The sequence below is a fragment of the Crocodylus porosus genome, unplaced genomic scaffold (assembly GCF_001723895.1).
Source record: "Crocodylus porosus isolate Cpor-Errol unplaced genomic scaffold, CroPor_comp1, whole genome shotgun sequence".
NCBI lineage: Eukaryota > Metazoa > Chordata > Crocodylia > Crocodylidae > Crocodylus > Crocodylus porosus.
This window is the reverse complement of record NW_017728928.1, coordinates 1,547,285-1,570,422: the sequence shown is the minus strand read 5'-3', so window position 1 is coordinate 1,570,422 and position 23,138 is coordinate 1,547,285. Positions and strand designations below refer to the sequence as shown.

General features: G+C 60.1%; 4 protein-coding genes across 7 annotated transcripts in view; 1 reads left to right on the top strand and 3 right to left on the bottom strand.

The window, feature by feature from the left end:
* FAM104A (family with sequence similarity 104 member A) overlaps positions 1–193 on the bottom strand; it is a 9,111-nt gene extending 8,918 nt beyond the window's left edge. The window contains exon 1 of one of the 2 annotated variants that reach the window (XM_019542321.1): positions 19–193. In XM_019542321.1, coding sequence (XP_019397866.1) covers positions 19–65 — 47 coding nt within the window. In that variant the 5' untranslated portion in view covers positions 66–193. The remainder of the gene's footprint in view (positions 1–18) is intronic. The other variant, XM_019542323.1, reaches the window with a different exon arrangement.
* Positions 194–2,756: 2,563 nt separating this feature from the next.
* Positions 2,757–7,679, top strand: CUNH17orf80 (chromosome unknown C17orf80 homolog). Of its 2 annotated transcripts, XM_019542320.1 has the most exons (5): positions 2,757–2,837; positions 3,831–5,324; positions 6,074–6,181; positions 6,397–6,513; positions 7,520–7,679. In XM_019542320.1, the coding sequence occupies exons 2-5, from the start codon at positions 3,839–3,841 to the stop codon at positions 7,546–7,548; spliced, it is 1,740 nt and encodes a 579-aa protein (XP_019397865.1). In that variant the 5' UTR covers positions 2,757–2,837; positions 3,831–3,838; the 3' UTR covers positions 7,549–7,679. The 2 variants fall into 2 exon arrangements, with proteins under 2 accessions (XP_019397865.1, XP_019397864.1); XM_019542319.1 differs by lacking the exon at positions 2,757–2,837 and having other exon boundaries at positions 3,484–5,324.
* Positions 7,680–8,666: 987 nt separating this feature from the next.
* CPSF4L (cleavage and polyadenylation specific factor 4 like) lies at positions 8,667–12,952 on the bottom strand. The gene is made up of 8 exons (XM_019542318.1): positions 12,723–12,952; positions 12,203–12,253; positions 11,829–11,981; positions 11,335–11,430; positions 10,910–11,003; positions 10,576–10,618; positions 9,872–10,048; positions 8,667–9,210 (listed from the first exon to the last, which is right to left on the bottom strand). Exons 1-8 carry the CDS (start codon positions 12,823–12,825, stop codon positions 9,142–9,144), a joined length of 786 nt encoding a protein of 261 aa, XP_019397863.1. The 5' UTR covers positions 12,826–12,952; the 3' UTR covers positions 8,667–9,141.
* Positions 12,953–15,707: 2,755 nt separating this feature from the next.
* Positions 15,708–20,931, bottom strand: CDC42EP4 (CDC42 effector protein 4). 2 transcript variants are annotated; one of them, XM_019542315.1, is made up of 2 exons: positions 20,535–20,931; positions 15,708–18,106 (listed from the first exon to the last, which is right to left on the bottom strand). In XM_019542315.1, the coding sequence occupies exon 2, from the start codon at positions 18,028–18,030 to the stop codon at positions 17,071–17,073; it is 960 nt and encodes a 319-aa protein (XP_019397860.1). In that variant the 5' UTR covers positions 18,031–18,106; positions 20,535–20,931; the 3' UTR covers positions 15,708–17,070. The 2 variants fall into 2 exon arrangements, with proteins under 2 accessions (XP_019397860.1, XP_019397862.1); XM_019542317.1 differs by having other exon boundaries at positions 20,550–20,931.
* Between the last annotated feature and the right edge of the window lie 2,207 nt (positions 20,932–23,138).

Here is a 23,138-nt window from a genome sequence, read left to right as displayed (position 1 = left end):
GCCCGGCCCGGCTCTCACCGCTGTCGCGCTCCCCGCTCGCTGGGCAGCGGCTGCCGGCAGCTCATGGCGGGCGGGCGAGTGTCGCTCGAGACCGGGGCGCGGCGGGGCGGAGGGAACAAATCCCCCTCACCTCACACCGCCGCTTCCGGCGTCTCCGCCTCCTGCGCAAGCGCAGTGCTAGCCTCTCAGCCCCGCCCCCCCGCCGCGCAGGCGCACTAAGCGGGCCGCGCTGCGCGCTCCTTCCTGCGCAGGCGCATAGGCCGGCCCCGCCCCCCGACGGGACGGAGGACCGAGGCGCTCGGCCTATGTGCGCGCGCGCAGGAGGCACGGTGCGTCGTTCCTTCCCCGAGGGGCAGGGATCTGGGGTTCGGGGCGCATGCGCCCAATCGTGACAATAGCCTCTTGTGACCTGAAGCCCCTCCTGTAGGTGCCCGCAGCTTCGCCTGTTTGAAAAATGCTGTTTGTAGGGAGGTGGGGACTCGAGGTATCCTCGCAGCCCGCTAGCCAGCCTGGTTACGTTTCCCTAGCAGGCAGTGCTGGAGTCACCCTGCTGTTAAGAAGGTCCCCTAGGGACTCTTAAAGGGCCACCCTTCAACAGCAGCTTTATAAACACACGCTCTCAAAGACAGTCCTGCAACAACAGCTTTATTGCCACCCCTCACTGCAAACAACACCCCCCCAGCACACACAAGCCCCTTGCATCCCAGCCAGGGTCACCCTTGTGCAAGAGCAGGATTGTGCCTCTCTCAGAGGCTTCCACCCCTTTCCAGACAGTTCCCTGCACTCACACCCAAGCAGGCTCTGGGCTTGTAGAGCAGGCTGCGCCCTCTTCCATCCAGCACCCAGCTCCTCCTTGCAAACAGGAAGAGCAGCTCGGGGGGGATATTTCCTGTCCGCCCCCGCCAACCCTCTCCTGCTTTTTGGCATTGAGAATCCTAGGAACGAAGGGCCAGAAATAGTATAAATACAAAAAAAAAACAACCCTTGGTTCCAAAGTGATACCTTTTATTAAACCAATTGGGATAGTCCAAGAAAATGGTCCTTTTCTGCAAACTTTCAGGATCCAAGTCCCTTCGTCAGGCTCTGAGGAAAAGTATAGATGGTAAAAAGTCCCCATGGGTAGGAAATAAGCTTCATTTTTTGCGCAGAGGAAGCTGAAGGGGGAAGGCTGTCCCTTATGGTCCACAGGAGCGTCTTTGCAGCTGTGCTGAGTAGCTCTTTGATGTGTAGATCGGGTACAGTTCCTTCCCTAGACCCATCAGATGGCTGCAGATAGGGTTGCCAACAGTGACTGAAGCTATTCCAGGAGATTTTTTGTCCCAAGATGTCATTAATTGTACTGTTCAACCCGTTCACCATATCCATCTCCTGGATTGCTTCAATAGTCACCGGGAAATTGATAACAGTTCTGGTGGACTCCCGGCCAATCCAGGAGGGTTGTCAACCCTCGCTGGAAGGGACCTTGAATGATCATCAATGATCATATGACAAAAATTTGCTGGTGGTACTTAAGGTTGTATCATTTTAAAGTGACAGTGCGCAATCCGCCAGAGTTTGGGAACTGCTGCATAGTTTATGGCCATTACTCCTGGTCCTCCCTCCCCTGGGGTGCCCTAGTGAACAGCTTTTCTCCCCGCTCCTGATATTCATCCCTTAGATGCTTCTAGACAGCCACTATGTCCCCCCTCAGTCTTCTCTTCCCCAGGCTGAGCAGATCCCTTAGTCTTTCCTCGTAAGGTTGGTCCTCCAGGCCCTTCATCATAACTGTGGCCCTTCTCTGGACCCAAGAGTCCAGCACTACAGCAGAAGGCAACAGTGCAGGGGCTGCTCTCAGAGCCACCAGTGCACAAGCCACGTGTTAAATAGTGAACATCCTGCCCCTGGCGACTCCCCACCCATCTCTGCTTTCCCTGACCTGCATTTTGCCTGTTTGTGTTTTGCACGTTGCATTTTGGCTTCTTTTCCATGCAGAAGAACTCGGGCTAGATATCAGGAGGCGCTACTTCACCATCAGAGCGGCTAGGATCTGGAACCGACTTCCAAGAGAAGTGGTGCAGGCCCCTACCCTGGGGGTCTTTAAGAGGAGGCTGGATGAACACCTTGCCGGGGTCGTTTGACCCCAGTACTCTTTCCTGCCATGACGATCTGCTCAGGTCCCTTCCGACCCAACTATGAAACTATGAAACAGCAGCAGGCTTTCCCTGTGCCTGAAGAAACGTGTTTGTGCCATTTGTCCAAAGAACAATTGTCCCAGCTATTTGGTTGGTTTAATAAAAGATATCGCTTTCTTTTTTTAAATTGTATGAGTCCCAGACCAAGTTAGCCAAAACTAATCCAAAAGTCCAGAACCATAAGTGTCCCTACTACCAGCAAACATCCTCCACCCCCGTATGGGGCTCCAGATGTTCCCAAAACCTTTGGTGGGCATCCTACTTGCACATTTACTCAAAGAGCCTTACCTCCCTATGTCCTTAGACCGACATGGCTATAACCAACATCCCCGTTTTCTCTGAGAAACTCAAATCCCTCTGCACGACACCGCTGCAGAGAAAAGCAGGCAAAAAAAAGGGCTGGAAAAGGACCAGTCAAAACCCCGCCCCAAATGCCTTGTTCGCACCAAAATATTACACTTGCCCTCTTTGCTTTGCAAAAGCTCGTAGGGGGTTTATGCCTGGGCTTTGATGAGCTTCTGCTCGGGTCCTGGCTCGGATCATGTGACAGGCTCAGCCTTCAACCACAGCTGCGTCCACACCGTGCAGGCAGGGTTGGCACCGCCTCTGGGAAGTGAGGTCAGAGCTTGTGGTGCCCACGGGGCCCTCCCCCACGGCTGCATGCAGGTAGGGGTGGGAGCTGCCGGGGCTGCTTCCTGCTTGCACAGGGGAGTGGGGGGATCCGCTTCCCCTCGCGACCCTGCAGCAGTGGGAGCAGAGGGACCAGGCACCCGGTTGGCTTGCGGGAGGTGGGGGGAGGGTTTTTTCTTTCCCTTTATCCAAGGGACTTCTCTCTCCTGCTTTCCTGCATCCAGAACCAGCTGGTACCCCTGCAGCTGGGGCACCAGCACGCCACTGATTTGCTCCTGGCCGCCTGTCCTTGGGAGTTCCCTGCAAAGCAAAGAGCAGCACAGAGCGAGTGACCTTGCTTTTGGACAGCCCGCAACCCTGCAGCCGTCACAGCGGGGCTGGCGGTGACTTGAGGGCCATGCACAGGGGTTGTTTTGGTTTTTAATTAAATATATCCATATTCTAAGCCAAACCCAGTTCCAAATCCGCGAGGCAGTCCAGGACCATAGGTGGCCCTGCTACCAGCAAACATCTTCCATCCCCACGTGGGGCTCCAGATGTTTCTAAATCCTGTGGTGGGCACTTGCAGAACAAAGCCCAGAGGCTTGGGGTTGGGATGCCCCCAAGTTTTCCTTCCCCTTAGCCCTACGGCCCTCAGAGCAAGCTAGGGAGGAGACTCCCAGGCTTTGCACATGGCTCTCTGGGCAACGTGTTTAACTAAAGGTATGTTTCATTAATAACCTTTGCTTTTTGCAGATTCCCTATGTAATTAACTTTTGCCAGTATAGGCAAGCTATCTCTGCCTTCTGAGCCTCCATCCCTCTCACCCCCAGTTTTATATCTTTATGTTGATGTCCCTGTCCCCCACCCCTCCCAAAATGTGTTGACTTCCTTTTGCTATCTAGTAATTTTTCCCTTGTCTGCTGTGTCCTGCCAATCAGTTTCTGATTGGAAGAGAGTTTGTCTTCCTCATAGTTCCCGGCACAGCATGCATTTTTGCTACACCCCATGCCATTAAGTAACATCCCTGTGTTAAATTTGCCTTTCCAGGTAAAAAGATGGCAAAGGTCCCCCGAGAAAAAGAGCTGTGCCCATACTGTGGAAAGGCTTATAAGTGGCTGAAGATGCACCTGTCACGCTGCAAGATGGCAGAAGATAAGAGAGCTCCTTTAGACTCCAGAAAAGCACTGTCTGCTGACCTGGAAAAGGGGCATTCAAAGCCAGCTCAGCTTCTGTCCATCAAGCAAAAGATGGGACAAAGCAAAGGCCAGGTAACAGCTGCAGAGACTGACTCAAAACCAGAAAGTCAGAAAAAGAAGCTTGGTGCAGCAAAGAACAAAGCACACAGCAAACAAAAGCCCCTAAGTGCTGCTGAAGGGAGAAAAACCAATGTCTTGCACACAGAAAAACCAGATAACAATACGGAGCAGCTAATTAAACGGACTTTGAAGATGACTCAGAAAGAAAAGGGAAAGGGGACTCTCCAAAACAAAGACAAAGCACACATGAAGGCAGCAGGGAAGGTACCTGTTAAGGCACAGGCTGCACAGGAGTTACTCCTGCCACAGAAAAGCAGAAGTAAAAAAGCATCTGGTTTCACAAGTTCAGCACCTGGCAAAGGTTTGGAACTTGCTCCGAGGAGCCAGGATGGAAAATCTGCTTTGGGATTTCCTACCGAGCCAGTTGAAGCCCTTGCACCACAAAGAAGAGCCGAGGCAGCCCCAGCCTCATCGCTGGCTGCAGGCTCTAAGGATGTAGATGCATTGAATGTAGTGATTGAGAAGCACCAGGTCAGAGTGCCCAAAGACCAGAAGAAATCCAAGCCAAAGGACATTAAAGCAAAAAGCAGCCTCGAGGGGGAGCATGAGATGGAGAGCTGGTACATGGACTTGCTGGAGCCAGACTGCTTAGCCAGCCACAGAGAGTTCATTCTGGAAACCCCAAACACTAAGACTCTCATTCCTGAGGCTGCAGAGAAAGGCGCACTGAGAAAAAAGAGGAGAAAAGGCGATGGGTTCACTGCACTTGAAACGCCCGTGCTGGATGTACCCGTAGCGTCTGCGCCCCAGGGCCATCTTGGTGAGCTTGTTCAGCAGAGCGGAGATGAACATCTGACAAGAGTGAGGTGGGTCGATTTGCTCGGTGATGTGGATCCAAAGGTCCACATCAGTAAGTCACGTCCATCAGTCACAGGTACTTTCCCAAGTCACAGGGGAGAAATGGCCAAGAACTACCTCTCCTGCATAGCGCAGCTCGCGAAGGATAAGCAGCAGCCTGCCCGCGTCTCCAGCTCTCCTCCAAATACACCAAAAGACACGAAGCTGGCTTTGAAACAGTATTTGCTCTCCAACTCCCAACACCAACCGCTCCACCTGTCCCAGGTATCTGGCAGTAGCAGGCTGGAAGGTGCCAGGGGGCTGGAGTGGTTTCCAGAACTGTATCCCAGTTATCGCAGGCTCAATGCATTTCGAGGGAAGCCTCTGCAGCAGGACGTGGAGTTTGGAGAAGCTAGGCACCGTCTCTTTTCTTACAAAGGGCAGCAAGGTAAAGCGGGAGGCTCACAGCTCTGCCTCTGAGACTCGCTGCCTGTAGGTCGCTGGCGGCTTCAGTTGTCCTGCAGGAGGGGGAATGGGTAACAGGTTCTCACTGATGGACTTTCCTGTTGTGGGGAGGATGGCGGACTTCACCAGCAACAGCATAGCTAGCTGCATAGTCTCCTGGGGAAACAGGGCTGCTTCCCTTTTTGCATGGGTTGTTTTTTTTCCCCCCAGATTGGGGCATCTCCTAGTCCAGACCTCCCACCCCAGCCCTAAAGCTAGCCCCTGGCCTGTGGTACCTTGTGGGCTTGGACTCTACGAGGTAGGGATGTGCTGCTGAGCAACATGGGCTCTTGCACAGAATAGAGGATTACCAGGGACCTTCTTGCAGCCAGCAGCTGTCTCCTCCTTGACTTCCCCAGACAGCCCCATGCAGGCAGCAGACCCACATGGCTTAGTACCCAAGAAGAGCTTTCCTCTCCCCGGTGCCCTCTCTACAGCATCCAGAGCACCTTTATCCAGGCAGGAAGCAGGAATCGCCTTCCCTGAGGCCTCACCATTAGGTAAGAGAGCAGACTCATCCGCTCGGAGCTAGAGGTATCATTTCAGACAGACGCAATGAGAGGCCCATGGCACAAGTGGCCTTGAGCGAAGCTGAGGAAATTCAAGTGTCCTCTCCTGCCAGCAAAGCACACGGGCACCGTGCCCCAACCCTGTCCTCTCTACCTCTGATGTGCACGGCTCTGCCTTTTACAGGTCCCCTCCTGGAAAGGCGGCTGCCGGACGTGACGCTGGGGGAGCTGCCTGTTTGGCTGATGACCCGCGACTTCTCTCCGAGGCGGCTGCTGAACACAACACAGACAGGTGAGGCTGGAGCACTTGCTTCCACTTGGTGCCTAGAGCCTGCTTGAAGAACAAGGCAGTAAACTGGGGTAAGAAACAGCTGGTGCTGGGGTGCCGCTGCCAGGAGGAAGGGACTAGGCTGAACCAGTCATTTGGCTTCTAAATTGTAACGAGCCCATCAGCACTCCTGTAAAAGCAATGAGCAAGCTGGGCCTTGTATCTATCTGTTTCGACAGCCTGGAACAGCTTCTACAGCAGATACATCGACTTGAAGAAGGGAGGAGCTGCAGGGATCTCCATGCTCTTGGCTGGCTACTGCGTCCTCAGCTACTGCTGGCAATACGAGCACATGAGTAAGGGTTTCTTTTTGGCATCTGTCTCTCTGCAGGGCAGTCTTCCGTTGGGAGCTTTCCTTTATGTCAGCTGTTTCAGCACAGGGAGAAGGGGCTTCCACGCTGCACAAATATCACTTGCCATCCTGTAGTCCATTCCCTGTAAGGACAGGGTGCAGCTCCCCAGCAGAACATCAGTATTGGTTTTGGTTACAAAACTTAGTTTGTTTTAGTCATGAAGTTCTCCACTGCTCTGACACCAGCATAAGCCAGTCAATGGTTTCACAACCTGGAATCAAAGCCCTCAGCAGCGGGGACTGGCAATACTATAGAAACCAGCCAGAAAGGCCCTGTGTTACGTGCCTGATCCAGCTAGTTTATGGATGTGATAAGTCCTTCCTGTGAGCTATTCTTACTTGTCCAGAAAGAGAGTGGCTACACGGGGCAGCACAGGTTGGGGATCACACTGCACTCTGCTCTCTACCCGGGGCAGGGGAGATGCTAGTTTCCCATTTCATGGGTACTTTCAGCAGCTGGATGTTCTCATGGCACAATCGGACTCCCATCACACAACCTGTTTTCAGAGAGCTGGGCTCCTACTCTAGCATTTCAGGGTTGTAAAATACTCTGAGCCCCAAGCGAGCAAAGCTTTCCAGAAGTCTTTTCCTCTCAGCCGTGCCGCTGTTAGCCAGGGAGGAACACACATGTACCTGCACACATCTCCATAGGTTTCAACATTACTTTTGCTGGTATTATTAGGATTTTAATCCCTTTACTCCTGCCAGTATGCTGTCTGCCCTTCCTTGAGCTATCATGCTTCACAGGCCTGCTAGTTACCGGACGGTCAACCTGCAAGGGACGGCCGTGGTAATTAGTGGAGAGAGGTTTAACAAAACTCTACAACAATAAGGCAGCTTAGGTGATCTCAATGTCTAAAAGCAACCAGAGAAACAGCACACTCCTTTATAGCCAGGGTACCAAGTTTTATCGTCTTATGATGTTGTAACACCACTTTCTCTCATTAAAGAAGCTGATCGGTGGCGTAAGTACCACTGAAGATGGCACCATGACAGATGAGCCTGGACAGCGGTGTGGGAACAGGGCCTGGATCTCACTGCCTGTGTTCCAGCAGGGATTCAGGGCAGGCACAGGATGCTTTAGTTTTTAAATTAAATATATTAAGTTTTTCCTAACAGGAATATTGTCTTGAATGCTCCTCCCATCCCATTCAGTACCACCCAGGTGTAGACCTGCATTTTGCCGCTGCTTTTCCAAGCATTTGTGTTCGGTATCTAAATAGCAAGAGCTGAATGACAGGCCAGTAAAATGGGTATCAGAGCTCAGTAATAGTTATTGCTTCAGCTCACATCAAACTTCAGTCTCTTGCTGCATACACGGGTACATTGCAATGATGAGTAGGGTTGTTGGGAGGGGAGAAGTGGGACTTTTGAAGGATGGGAGTAGTTATTTGTCTAAATGGTTCTGCTATGGACGGGGCTTCTGACCCCATTCCACATCCCCCTCCTCCCCATGCATCTCGGAGCTTACAGCACGTACCGTTTACCACTGGGCAGTGAGGAAGAGGAGGGCTGCTCCCAGGCTTGGTATCCTGCAAAGCAGGGTTTACCTGCTGCAGACATTGCTTATCTCTAATCCATTCCTAAGTCCCAGAACAGCTGTGCAGCAGGAGGTTGGGTTGAGAAGGAGCTGCAAAGTGTAGAGCAGAGGGGGTGTGATAGGGAAGGGCAGTCACAACAGGCTGGAGAGCCATTGGCAAAAGAATAAACTTTATTAGAAATAAACTGTAGGACGACTCGCAAAAATCCAGTCATGCAGAGGTCAGAGGAGTGACCTGTCTTTCACTGTGAACGCCCCCCTCCAGCAGTCAGTCTCCTGTGTGCTCCCCCAGTTCTGATCTGGGACCACCTATTCCTTTAAAATCAAAGCCCGGTTGCACCTTCCCTTGGGGGATCCCACCGCTCAGCCCCATTTTACAGAGGAGAAAGTAGAGGTATGGAGCCAAGTGACTTGTGTCAAGAGAGGTCACAATCAGCATTGATTCCTGGGCCTATACATTCTCCTCCATACATCAAGGGGATATTAGTACCTCTCTCCATGTCCCACTGTCTTAGGGTAGCCTGTGGGTAGGAAGCTGACCGGGTTTTTCAAGTTGGGATGAGTTGCATCTTTGCCCTTAGCTTGGGCATTTTGCTAGAGGAGGGGAGGAAAACCACATTTCTCCACAGCTTGGTGCGAGCAGAAGCCAGCGGCTCCCGTCGGCTTCACCTCTACTGCAAAGCCTCCCCCTCCCCCTCATTAACCCAGCCCCAGACGCTGACTGCGCTCACCCTGTACTTTAGTCCTGGCATGATTACACATCTGATGCACAGTCTAAAAGGCCAAGCCATCAATCGGACGCAGGAGACGGCATGACATTTGCAAAACCAGTGGAAACTGCGGTTACCATCGACACCGCTGAAGCTGCATTCCTCCCCTCCTCCTGCTTTGCAAGGAGCTGACAAAGAAAGTTGCCCCGAGCCGGGTTTCCCTGGCTGGGTTCCCCAGTTAAATTCTGACGGGCTTCCAGATGATACCGCCTGTCGCAGCCTGGCATCTTCCTCTGGTTTCTCCTCCAACAAGGCTCACGAGTCACTTCCCCAGCAGCACCCCCAGACGACTCTTGCCGCATTTATTGGCGTAGTGACCCTTCTCCCCACACTAGAAGGGAAGCGCAGAGAATAACCCTGACTCCCCTCTGGGCAGCACCTGTGAACAACGGCCAGGAAGGGTCCAGTTTGCCTCCCACATGCACATCCCCTGCGCCCTGGATGTGGAGCTGAGCTATGTGGCCAGATGGAGTTTCTGACCCTCGCTCCTGGTCTAGTCCTGCTGGCAGCTGAAGCCATTTTGCACAAATTGGTTCTTGCAGCATGGCAAGAGCTGATCACCTAGCAAGGACGGGTCCAATTGCAAGGGACAGACTGGGTGTGCTGGGCTGGAGAACGCCCATACCCAAAGTCACCCCCACAATACCACCTCCAGCCCTGCAGCTCTGCCCTGCCTCCTCCCTTGCCCATCCTCCTGGGTCTCGGGGCTGGATGTGAAAACCATTAATGAGCCTAGAGGGAACGAGGTGCATTTGCTGGCCAGAAGTATTTGCACCAATTCCCGAAGAACCAGTTGACCTAAAAGCTTTGAATTTACAGTCAAGCATGGATACAGCCTGTAGGCAAGGCAGCAAGGCCATGACGGCTTAATGCGCATTGGCCCCTCAACGGTGTGCATGGCTTCTGAGTCCAGGACTTGGCTCTCTCTGCTCTGAGGACTTGAAGTCCACCCCGATCCCCGTCCGAGCCTGTCCCTTGCCACCAGCGCTCACCTTGAAGCATGTCACTTGCTCGAGGGGCCGCAGGGGTCCGTAGGGGTAGCCGCTGGTCTCTGGTGCTTTCTTGGCTGGGTGCTGGGCACTGCTGCCCCGGGAAGGGCGAGGGAACAGCGGGGCTTCTAGGAGGGACGGCTTGTGACCGCCAACTCCATCTGTTGTCACGGGAAGCCCCTGTGCAAGGGGGGAATCAGTCAGTCACCCCAGGTGGGGGACAGCATCAGAGGCAGGTCACGATTTCAATCCCCCACTGCCATGTTCCTCAGCTTCCATTACAAATAGGACCAAGGTTGCTTGAAAGTGTCAATCCAGAGGCTCCAGCCCCTGAAGGACAAATGCCATCAAAGACGTGCTGTTGTTAAACCCCCTGACTGGCGGGGCCCGGGGGCTCCATCGCCCACCTGGACGGCAGCGCATAACACGCCCATCCTGAACCAGGTGCCCTGCTGCAAGCTGTCTGCAAGCTTCAAAGGGGGGGGGTGACTCCTCCAAAATTGGAGAACCTCCCTGTGCCTACAGGAAACCCCAATGAAGATGCAGCACGTGGCCATAGAGCGGCACCGAGCGACGTGGCCCGCTGACACAGCAGTGCCCAGCACAGGGGTGCTCGCTGGGCATGCTTGGGTTTCTCTCGCTCTCCCTAGCTGTGCCCACGGGCCTGGCACGGGGCAGTAGCATCACAGCCCCTTTCCAGGCCTTACCTTGGAGCGCTCCAAGCTGTCCAGCATCAAGTTGGCTTTGGGGCTAGAGCAGAAAGAAAGGCCAGTTCACTCCTTGCACACAGCCACGTGCCTGCAAGCCCTTGTCCAGGCGTCTGGAGGCTGGCAAGGGGCTCTGACCAGCTCCGGCTGGAGCAAGGGACACACGGGAGGGGAAGCAGCAGCTGCAGAGGCGATGGTCCATGCCAGCCTGGACCCCAGAGACAGAGCAGCGCGAACCCACCCCGCATGCACGGGCCTCGGTGGAGGGCGATGCCACAGCGGCGCAGCCCGGGAGAGGCTTGCCAGGCGTCGTGGCTGCCTGCGCGATACGTACTGCACGAATTTGCACCGAGGGCCATTGGGGCAGAAGCCAGCCAGGTAGTTGGTGCACACAACCCTCCGGGTGTGCTTGTATCGGCACAGAGGACCTGCCACACACACACAGCCAGAGGGAGAGATGGCGGTCAGCAGAGCCCAGCAAGAACTAGGCTTGGGGCAGTGGCGGGCACTGATATCAAACAGCGGAGAGACTGATCGTGGGGTTTGCAGCCTGGCTGCCTCCCCATTCCCGCCCCCTACCCAATAACCCCAAATAGGCCCCAAGGGCACCACAAGGCAAGTATTATACCCATTTTACAGAGGGAAACTGAGGCCCCCAACACCACTCTGTGGCATAGCCAAGCAGAGTAACCCGGAGTCCTGCCTCACTGCTCCTCTCGCTGCCCCCCGGGTGGACTTAACCGAGCGCGAGGCATTCACCGTGTTTGCAGAACCCCTCGTCATACCAGGGACAGTCCTTCGCCCTGGAAGCCGAGTCGAGGTGCAGGAAGGGGCACTCCTTGTTGCTGCACTCACCTGGGAGCGGGGTCGGGATATTCCCGGGGTCAGGAGGATTTCAAGGGCACGTGCAGGTGCATTGCACAGGTCCCCACCCTCCCCAGGGGAAGGGGCTTCCCTCCATGCAAACTGAGGGGCAGCCCCATGGAAGCGCAGGGCCTTCTCCGGGGGCTTTTGGGCCAGGATGGCTGGACCCGTGCTGCCAGCCCTCTCCGGGGAGGGGGACAGCAGGTGGCGCCCGCTGCCCATTCCCAGGCCCGCTGCGACCAGCAGCACTCGGAGCGGGGCTCCAGAGAGGGGTGGGCTTGAGCAAAGCCCCCCCTGCCCATTACCAGCACACAGCAGATGCCCCCTCCTCCCAGCAGAGCCAGACCAGGGTCCCAGCACCGCCCCCATCGCCAGCTGCCGGCACGCACCGAACTTGGAGTAGAAGTAGCACTCGGGCATCTTGGTGACGTCGTACTCGTGCAGGAACTCGCAGTGGTCCCCCTTCTTGCAGAGCCCCCGCAGCCAATGCTTGCACACCACCGACTTCTCCCCGTGCGCGTGCCGGAAGGGACACATCAGGCCTGGCCCGGGGGGACGCCGGCTTGAGCCAGGGCCAATGCCCCGGCCGTGCTGCCAGGCCTGGGTGGCATCCAGGCTGCAGCTGGGGTCACCCAAATCCACGCCGAACTCAGGGCTCAGGAATCGTGCAAGCTTAGGGGACCTGCCTGTGAGCTCGGCTTGTGACCCCTGCGGGGCATGGCTAGTGGCCCCCCATCCTGCACGTGGGCCCGGGGCTACTCACCCTTCCCACACAGTCCGTGGAGGAAGAACTCGCACACGGCTGCCCCCGACTCTGCGGGGAGAGAGGAGGTCACGGGGGCACAGGCTGCATCCCACGGACACCCCCGGCTGCTCGTGGGATGGGGAAGCCCCGGCTTGCAGGGCACAGGCAAACAAGAGGCTCGCTGGTATTACCCCAGTGCAAAAGCAGTAGTGGGCAGACGGCACGGACCCCCTCCCTGGGGTTACTCCGGTGGAGAGTTTGCCCCTGGAAGCACAGGGTGCAACTCCAGCTGGTGCGCTGGGGTCGCCCGCTTGCACCCCCCAGAAAGTCTAACTTAGACCAGGACCTGCGCTGACCCAGCTCCCCAGCCCCTGGGGCAGCCGTGGAGCTGCTGTCTCAGCACTCAGACAGGCTGGGTTTGGCAGAGCCAAGCAAGCAGCTGTGCCCCCGGAGAGAGGGAGCCCCCTCCGTGCGCAAGAAAGGCTGCCAGCAGCTGAGGCCCAGGCAGTTCAGGCCCCCAACCCAGCCCGTGACTTACTGTCCATGCCCGGGAAGGGCAGTGGCAGGGCCCCTCTCTGCTGCATCACATCCATCTCCAACTTGAACGTGAGCTTCTCCACCCTGGCCACGAGCTCCTGCATTGCCCCAGCCCGGGACCTTCCCCTCTGCCCCAGCTGATGGAGGGATGAGACAGAGCCAGGTACCAGTAATGGTGCAGAGAGGCAGTGACCAGCATCCCCCACCCCTCCCGAGCCCTTCCCAGGACCCCACAACCCAGGCTGGTCCTGGAAAGGAGCCAGGCCAGGCTCCCAGCCCCTGCTCCCGGAGCAGGGGAGGGAAGGTGGAGCAGCCAGCGCCAGTGCAGAGAGCAGGAGCCCAGCATCTGCTCCCAATTTGCAGGCCTGATTGCCAGCGCTGCAGCCCAGCTGGAGAGACGCCTGCTAGCCCCAGCCCTGCTCCCTGCACAGGGACCCGCGGGCTCCTTCAGGCCCAGCTGGCTTGGGATGCGGGAATCCTTTTGCTGCAGGAAGGTTGTTTGCAGCCCTGGAGCCACCCAGGTCTGCATCGCACGGAGGGTGAAGGGAGAACCTGCCAAGCCCCGGCTGGGGACCCGTTTTGGACACGGCCGAGCCCTGCGGTGGTCTGGGCACGTTGTAGCCTGGCTCGGAGCAGACTTCGGCTCTCAGATCCAATGCACCGGGGGCCTGGGGAGCAATGCCCAGCTCGATGCCAGCCCTGCTCCCTGCCCAGACGCCCAGCTAGCAGCGCGCACGTAGCTTTGACCCCTGCCCAGCCGGCCGCAGGGTGACCGGGGCGGTGCCACCATCCCAGCACGTGGATGAATGCTCCTACGACCCTGCTGCTGCGTGAGACTCGGTGGCGTGGGCATCTGCGCTGCCCCTCCGCCGTTGCCAAGAGCAGGGCCTTCGTCGCCTCCTGCTCGGGGAGCCACGGCGCCTTTCTGCCCCGTCGGTTCGAGGCAGGCGGGCGCTCCCGGACGGCCGGGCTGGAGCTGACAGGCGTCACCAAAGGAGCCGACGGCTGCTTGACGGGCGAGGGCGTCACGTGGCTGGCTCTCCCTGTGCCCCAAGCAGCGCGTCCACCCTCCCTCCTGCGCCACGCGGCAGCCGTCAGGTTCAGCACGCCTGTAGCGGCTAGGAGCCCTCTCCCCCTGCACGGGGCCCAGGATGCACGCACGGGCCAGCTGCTACCAGCCCACGCTGCTGCATCCCCCAGCCCAGTGGCTGCACTGGTGTCCGAGGCTTGCTACAGGACCACAAAGGGTGAACCTGCCGTGGAGCCAGGCCAGCCAGCTGCTGTTGATCTTTCTTCCCCGCAACAATAGGCCAATGTCCTGCCCCTGCTGCCCGCTGGGCCCTCACAGATCCGGCATTGTGCCCGGGGGCTTACTGGCCTGGCACCGCTCCCCTTGCACCACGTCCACACACACCCGGCCAGGCCCTGGGCTTGCCCTGTATGCAGGGGCTGTCCCCTGGGCCATCCCTGGGTGACGGGCAGGGACTGTGTTTGGGGGGTCTCAGCCCATACCCGAGAGGTGCATGCACCAAGTTGGCGGTGTGGCTGGCCGGAGAGCCGAGGCCAAAGCTTTCCGGCTCCCGTGGGAATAGGAGGCCGTGCGCCTAACTGGACGGTAGCCAGAGATGCTATTCCCAGGTCGGCAGGGAGTCCCTGGAGGGGCAGCACCGGTGCAGCTGCAGCCCTCCTCCCAGCCAGGCCTTCCCTCGAGCCGGAGAGCGATGGAGACAGAGTCTCTCGTTGCAGACCCATACAGAAGTAGGTGCAAGAGGGCCCAGCCCCGTCCCCTCTCCTGTCCCTGCCGGGCCTGGGCCAGGAGCGCTTGGAGGAACCAGTCAGACCAGCGGTGCCGGTCACCACCCAGCTCCAGCCCACTCCCCGCGCCGTGCAGCGACCCAGCTCTCCCTGGCCCCGATGGGCACCGAGGCACAAACGCCGATGGACGGATAAGCTGCGGTCACAGCACGCGAGGCTGATAAACAGCCTGGGTGGGCCGAGGGCTGGGAGCAGGGCAGCGAGCCCGGAGCACAGGCGCAGCCTTGTGCAGAGCCCAGGCTTTGCTAAAAGAGCCCCTTTATGCACCAAGGTCCAGCACATGGCCGGCCGGCCGGCGGGCGCTCTGGGAGGGGACGGTGGCCATGGCCGGAGAAGTGGCAGCTGCAGATAAAGCAGTGCCTCCCAGCCTCCGTTGCCCCTCGACAGACATCAGGCCAGGGCTGGAGCTACGCCCCGTCCGTCTCCGGAGAGCAGCACGATGCTGGAGGTGCAATGCAAGCCTAGCTGCTCTCAGCAAGGCCCCTGGCAGCGCGGGAAGCGGGGCGCCGGGTGCAGTTCTGCATGCACAGCGCAGCCACCTGCCTAGGGGCAGAGCTACACCCCCCAGCTGCTCCCTCTGGCCCTACCCAGGGGAAGCCAGGCCCCATCCAGCCCAGCCCAGGGGCTTTCCAGCTCTGACACAGGGCAGCCAGGCTGCCAGCTCACAGGCCTGAGGGCTCTGACTTGCAGGGCAGGAAGCTGCCTAGGGAAGTTGAGCCCTTCCCAGGCAGCATCGAGTGGGCAGGGACCAGGGGCAACCGGGCCTCGGAAATTGCACAGCTGGATTTCCACACACTTCACTTCCACAGCTGCAGGCAGAAGGGAGTTGGCCCAGGGTACTGATCTCAGTGCAGGGAGAAACCCCTCTCCCCAGAGGCATGACCCCATGGGACCTCATGTTCCCCACTCCCAAGAGCCCCCCTGGGCAAGACACCAGCTCCCTTGGCCCTGTCCAGCTTGCATTAACCCCCCCAGCACCCAGCGCTGGAGGCAGTGGGCACACGCCGCAGGCATCGCCCGCATGACCCGCCGTCGCGCAGCCAGAGAGACGGGCTGATGGAGCAGGGGCTGGATTCAGACCACCCCAGGGGTAGAGCAGAGGCAGCTGAGCCCTATGGAGAGTAGGAGCACCCTTCCCTTCCCGCTGCCAGCAGGAACGCAGAGCACCACCGTCACTACCGCTGAGTTTTATTCTTTCTGTTCGACGTACATGGTAAAAAACAAACAAGGAAGTCCCTGGGCGCAGGCCCTTTCTCCTGCCCACCAGTGCCTGCCTCAGCCCTTGAAGTAGGGGGCACGGAGGCAAGGATCCAGCATAGTGTTTGAGAAAGAAACCATTAAATAGAAAGGCTCGTTAGTGTTCGTTGCTGCCCTGGGGCAGGTGCTTGCCTTCCTGGTCTGGGTGCCAAGGTCACAGCCACGTGGCAGAAGGGTTGGGCTGTGCCCATGGAGGGTGGAGCAGGGCACCCCCAGTCCCTGCACCCCAGCATGCCAGACTCCCATTGCTTGCAAGACAGACTCACCCCCTTGTGCTTTAAAAAAAAAAAAAGACTTAAGAGCCAGAGCCCTTATTCCCCCCCATTATCGTCATCCCTGCTCCTTTCCCACCGGGTCCAGCTTCCGAAAAAGCAGGTAGCAGGCACGGCCTGAGGCACAAAGGGACCAGGGATGGGAGGGTTTGACTGCTGCAGGGGTGTTGGGGGTAGCAAGAAACCAGGCATGGTGTGCACCTCTTCACCCGGGCTACCGGGGTTCCCTTCTCAGACCTGCCCCTGTAGCCACGGGGCGAGATGCGCCGGGACCCCGGCAGCCACAAGCAATGATAAAGAGACAGTCAGAGCCCCCAGCCCCACCCCTGCTGCAAGTGGTGAGGGGTCCTGGGGCGCTGGCCAAATGAACCCTCAAGCCCTGGCATTTTTGACAGTCCTGCGTACCCCCATGGCTTCCCATGCCCCGTTTGTGCCATCTGCAATCTCCTCCCCAGTTATAAAAGGGGGGGAAAAAAGAACATGACAAATACAAACCAGAGATCAATAAAAACAGAGAGGGGGAAATTATACCCACATATGACTAACGGGGCCTGGAACGTTACAGCTTGGTCCTGGTCATTTGACTATTGCTTTACGCAGGCAGTAGATCCGGTTCATATGAAAGTCCAATTAAAAAGGAAAAGAAAAAAAAAGTCTTCTCCCCTGGATGGACGTGGCAGAGGTTGTTTCTTGGGGGAGGACAGCAGTCTTCTCCAGAGCGGCGAGAGGACCCTCACGGCTCGGCAGAACGAGGCACTCGGAGAAGATCCTCCGTCCTTCCTTGTCCCCGGCGGCCTCGGTCCTTGCGGCCGCCAGGTCCAGCATGTCCATGGGGACGGGGGCAAGTGGGAGAGGAGACGGCAGGGAAGGAAAGAGGGCTGGAGGAGCCGAGTCTTTCCCGCTGCTTCTTGTTCCTACATGGTCCGTTTTAGGCTATCCCTTCTCGGGTTCGAGCGGGCGCACGCCCAAGCCAGACCCGCCCCCCACCCGAGCCAGCCGCCCGCTTCACACGCGGATCTCGTCCTCCTCCTCATCCATGAACGAGAACTCCCTGTCGGGCCGTTTCGGGGGCCCAGCCCAGGCGCCCTCGGGGGCCCGCGGGCTGCGGGCACCAGGGACCGGGCTGCCTTCCTCCAGCGCCCCCGAAGCGCAGCTGGAAACCGAGCTGCTGTCCCTGCTGACGCGGCTGCAAGCCGCGGCCCTGCTCTCGTGCTGGCGAGCCGGTGCTGCCAGCGGGGAATCCGGCAGGGCTTTCCCTTCCTGGCCGAGCCGGAGGGCCTGGGGGGAGCCCGTGCCCCAGGGGGGCTCCTCGGCGCCGGAGTCTTCCTCCTGCTCCCACGGATCCTTGTCCATGATGCTCAGGACGTCGCCCAGCATGGAGGGCCCCAGGTCGATGTGGAAGGACAGGATGGACTCGGCGTGCTTCATGCCCGTGCTGTTCTTGGACACCACGACGGGCAGCTCGGTGATGTCCCCGAAGTCCCGCTCGTCCAGGCCGGGGCTCTGGGGCCGGGCGGCTGCCCCGTTGGGGTGCTGCTTCTCCTCGGGGGGCTTCTTGACCGGGCTGGACGAGAGGCTTTTGGGCAGCTTCCCGGCGCTCTGGTCGGCCTCCTTCTCGTTGAGCTGCGGCAGGGACACGGCGTTCTTCACGAACAGCGCCGAGTCCCGCAGCGAGCCCAGCATGTCCCGCCGGTCCGTGCGCGTCACCGACTGCGACCGCTTGCTGCTGCGGAAGCGGCGGGACAGCAGGCCCGGCTTGGAGCCGCCCGGCTCCTCGGGGGGCTCGGGCTCCCCGGCCTTGCTGTTGAGGAAGGAGGTGTCGCCGAAGGCGTCCCCGGCCCTGCCGACGTGCATGGTGTGGCGGAAGTCACCCAGCGGCGCGCTGATCATCTCGGCCGTCAGGTCCGCGCGCGAGCGGCGCTTGGAGTGGGCCGAGTTCGACACGAGCTGCTTCAGGATGGGCATCTTCCCGGGGGGTGGCGGGCGCCGCGCCCTCCACCTGGGACCCCCGTGCAACCGGGCACCGGGATTTGGGCTGCACCTGGAGCGCGGAGGGAGCAGAGGAACGTGGTTAGGACGCCCCACTCCAACCAGGGCATCGAAACCAGTGCGGAGGCAGGGCCGGGACCCTGGAGGGGTGGCTCCAGCCCCGCTCTGCCCTCCCCCCTGGAAGACCCCCCACACACACACACACACACACACACACACACACACACACACACACGCCTCCTCTTTGCAGACGGAGGCTGCTCAGGGGCGTCTGGCCGGCGGCTTCCTGCCGCATCCCAGGGGGACAGCTGGGAAGCCTCGAATGCACTCGCTCCCAGCTCCTGCCCCATCCACCCTGCATCGAGAGGCCCCAAACTGGGACACGATCCTGCCCCAGAGCCCTGGGACCCAGGCCCAGCCCCGGCTGCCACCACGTACCCCCCGCCCTGCAGCATTGGTGGAGCAGGGGGGCGCGCCGGCATCGGGAGCGGGGAAGTCTGTTGCTATCCGTGCACAGCTGTGCGGGGAGATACAGCCCCCGTCCCCAGGGGCTGCGCAGCGTGGCTGAGCCCAGCTACGGGGCTGGGTCCTGCCTACCAAGATCCTTCAGGTGCCCTTGCCTGGCTTCCCCGGGAGGCAGGTTTCTCCTTCGCTTCCTGCCCTGAATAATAGCGCACTGTCGGCGGGATGTGGAGGAGACCCTGCGCTCCCCGCAGACAACCTGGCTGTCGGGTGCTGGAGGGCACCGGGAGGCAGGGGGCTGCACTGCAATGGGGGTCCCAGCTCTCAGCAACTCAAGGCTGCTGGTTCAGAGGCAGGTCTGGGACCGTCCTGGCGAAGGACGAGCTGGCTGGAGAGGAGGATGCCAGCAGGAGCCTGCTGTGCAGGCCTGTGCAGCAATGGGACCGCTCTCCCCCACCAGCAAGGCAAGGCCCAGGGGCCGCATCCAAACCCCATGAAGCCCCCTGGGGAAAATGCTTGGGATTTTTATCCATTGCGGAAAGCGGCGAGGAGCAGATGCCAGGAGAAATTGGAACCAGATGGCAGGAAGTGCGCATTTGGGGAGCGGGGCACGGCACCGAGAGGCACCGCGAGCCACGGAGAACGTCCCGGTTGCCTCCGGCAGGAGGGAACGAGCCCAGGGGCAGCAGGGCGGGCAGAGACCCAGCTGGCAAGAAGGGCCCTGCCACCACCTCGGACATGGACTAGCCACGTCCGCAGGCCACGCTGGCCCTATAGCATTTCCAGGCGGGGGTCAGCAGGGCAGGGCCCGGCTCTTTATTCAGGAGACTTGGAAGCCGTCGATCCCTGGTCGCTCGTGGAGGCCAGCCCATGTGCAAAGGGGCCGAGCTGCCAACGCGGGCAGGACTGACCTGCAACCTCAGGCCCCGCTCTGCCCCTCCAGCTGGCAGGGGCGTGCCCCCCCGCTGCTGTTTGCATCCCTGGAAGCGAGGGCACGGCAGCCCCTGCACGACGAGACGCTGGCAGGCAGAACAGCTGCATCTGCAGAAGCCGCCCGCCCCCCCAGCGAGCGCGCGGGGCACCGCGGCGCACAGCTGTGCCCAGCTCCTGCCGAAGCAGCGGCTCTGGAGGGGGCGCAGGTGCAGAGACGGGGACGAGCCACGAGGCAGCATTGCTCAGGCACCCCCAGCTTTCCAATGGGGTGGTTTTCATCCCCGTCCTCGGGCACCGGGGGAAGCTGGGCTCCCTGCAATGCCTTCCCAGGGCTGCCCATGCCACCCTGTGCCCGGAGCGCCGCCCCTGCCCCCCGGTCTTTCCTGAGCAGGTCAGCCCTGACGTGCGAGGAGCTGGGGAAGATGCTGGGGCAAAGGGTGGGGGGTTGTTTGCGGTGCAAGAGGACGACAGCCCCTTCCCCCGGTTCCTGGACCCCGAGCTGGGTCCCACCCAGGCCCTTGGAGATCACGTGCACGCTCCGTCCCTGGAAGCTGCTGGTCTCCAGCTTCCCCAGACACCTCCGGGGACTAACCTCCATCCTTCTGTGCCTGTGGTGCCCACCCACCCGGCCCTGGGGGAACGGGACATCCCGAACTCAGCAATAGGCTGGTCCCTCCTGGATTGCAGATACAGAGTCTCTGCCTCCAGGCTGCTGGGCCCAGCCCAGCCCAGCCCCGTCTCGCTGTGTGGTTTTGCAGCACCCTGCACCGTGCGGCTATTGCAATATAGGCTTGGCCTCCAGTGCACCAACCACAGACCCCTGCCCCCGTCCAGGACAGCCATGCCCTGCCCCGAGCCTACAGCATGCCCCAAAAGCCCACGACAGCCCCCGCAACAGGCACCAAGCACCGACGGGGCCAGACACCCAGTCCCCGCTCCTCCCCAGGGAAGGCTGCAAGGCCAAGAGGAGCCCCTCCAGGCACAGCAGACCCCTGAAGTCTTTGGAGACGGAGGTTGCGGTCCACGCGCCTGCCCCCAGGAGCTAGCAGGGCCCAGTGCCCATGCACCCAGCATCAAGACCTCACCTCTGCAGCACTCACGGCTAGGAGGGCACCCCAACTGGGGGTGCTGCCTGACACACGGATGGATCCAAGTCTCCCCCCGGCACGTCCAGCCGATCACGCGGACCAGCCTCCAGCACCCGTTCCTGGAGGGTGCAAAGTCCTGGTTGCTTGCTCTCCTTCCTCCCCAGCCCTGCCGTGCCGTGCTCTACCCCGCAGCTCGACAGGGCAGCGCCCTGTTTCCACTCCCCGAGCACTCGGCCTCGGACCTGCCTCCGGCGAGCAGGGCGGTGGGAGCGGCCCAGACTTCCTGCTTCGCAATCGATCCCACCTCAACAAAGCCGGCAGCCCACAAGGCAGGGCTGTTCCAGCTGCCGCCTCCCAGACACGATCCCAGCCAGGTGCGTCAGCAGGGCTGGGGCTTCCCACCTGCCCTTGGCGTCCTTCAGAAGGACGCCGGGGCAACAAACCAGAAACCAGACCGCTCCCAGGAACGTCCCACCAGCTCCAAGCAATCCACCCACCTGCCCCAGGCACTGCCCCGCCACGGCCATCACCTCTCAGTCTTGATCCTCCTCCTACAAGTCAGGAAACTGAGGCATGGAGGGGCTATGTGACGCACCCAAGGGCCTCTGGGAAGTCTGTGGCAGAGGAGACTTGGCCAGAGCTCCCCAGCCCTCCCAACTGAAGGCATTGGGTCGAGGTTTTAAAAACCATGGGTGGGGGCCCGCAGCACGCCGAGTGCTCAAGGGCGAGGTTGGGACCCTGGATTCCTCGTTTCCAGACAGCGAGGTGAGATGCGTGGGCAGGAGCAGGGCACATTTCACCTGCCCTAGCCCCGAGCAGGGGTGAAAGCCCCCCGCAGCACCAGGGCTCGCCAGTCCCACCCCGCAAGGGTGACAGCGATAAGGACATGGACGCAAAGCCAAGGCTCCTTCCAGCCTTTCCCCGCTCCCTGCCTCTCCCCGACACGGACCACGGGCTCGCCAGCGCCTCGTCGCTTCCAGTGCCAGGTTCTCGGGCCCGCGTGGCACTTTCCCACTGCCCCAGGGAAGCAAAGAGCTGTCCAGACCTCTCTCTCGGCCTTCTGTTTCCTACAAAAGGCCGGGGCAGAAGCCAGTGGCACGCCAGTGATTGAGCCCAGCTGGGGACCTGGCTCCGACGCCCGAAGAGGAAGGCGAGTTGGCTCCCAGCATCCCAGATCCTCGGAAATCCCGGGCCGAGAGGCCGCAGGGGACAGCGCTACGGCTGGCACAGAAGAGCTTCGCCAGCCAAAAATGTCTCCGACGCCAGGAGAGGGGCGAGGTCTCTGTGCCTGTCCCCCCCCACGCCGCTCCTGTATTTCTTTGCCCTCCTGGGACTGCTCAGCCCAGGCGAGCTGCTACTTGCTGTGGACGGCAGCCTGGGAGGGGGGAAACCCCAAAGGGATTTGGGGGGCGAGAAGCAGCAGCTTCAACTCGGGTTTTGTTTTTTTTAAACTCTCCTGTCCCGTGATAGTTTGCTGGAGCAGAAAGTCAACCCAGCCTCTGCCCGGAGGGGCCGGGGGAACAAAATCGCCCCTGTCTCTGCTCTCACTCGGAGACGCAGGAGACTGATCCTGTGACGCGCGTGCTGCTGCTTTTAGCAGGGCAGAGAGGCAGGCCAGGGAGGCTTAAGAGCTGCCTCTCGTAACCCGAGATTTTAAAAAATTCATCAGGCAGCTGGCAGCCGGCAGAGCCGAGCACACGGCCCAGCCCCAGCCCCTGGAGCGGGCGCCGCGCTCCGGACCAAGGGCTGGGCCGCTCCCGAGATGCAACCAGCCGACCCATTTGTTCCACTCCCGCCCTTCCCCTGCACGCTTTACCCCCGGGTTGCTGGTCCCTGGGCCAGGGACCCTCTCCTGCATGCCGGCCCGAGGGCACCGGGCACGACAAGCTGCCCAAGGAGCAGGGCAACGGACCGCACACGTCTGCGCAGCGAGTCAATCTCTGCTTGGGCTTTGCCAGCGACACGGGAACCGCGGCGTGCTCAGGGTGCATATGCACGCCCCCCCCAATACTTTACAGGAGGGGAAACTGAGGCCTGGACATAGGAGAGCTGAGCAAGCTCATGGCAGATCAGAGACCCCGGGGCTCTGACAGCCCATGGGGACACGCAGGGACCTTAGAGGGACAAGGGAAGAGCAGCCTACTGACCTCACTGGGGGGCTAACGTGAGGCACTAGCACCCTGTGCCAAGGTAAGAAGGGGGGTCGCCTTTACCTGGGGCTGCAATGCAGGAGGCTGCAACACTGGCCTGGCCGCCCCCTCCCCATCCAGAGTCCCAGCATCACCGCAAACCCACAGGACAGCACAAGCCTCGCCGGCGGGGGGGGCAGAGGCCTGGCTCTCGCCATCAGGGCAGGAGCAAGAGAAACCTCCTCAAGCAAAGGAGGCCACACTTCCCCTTCCCGGGGGGTGCAGACGTTGCAGGAAGCCACGCAGCAGCTCCAAGTGCATGGGCAAGGCTTTCCGCAGCTGCCACGGCAGCAGTCGGGGAACGCCAGATCCCTTCCCCGGAGCTCGCCGTCCCCACGCGCGGCCGGGGGCACTCCCCGCCACAGGAGGCCTCCAAGGCCCAGTGCCCAGCACAACTCCTGCCGGCGCAGGA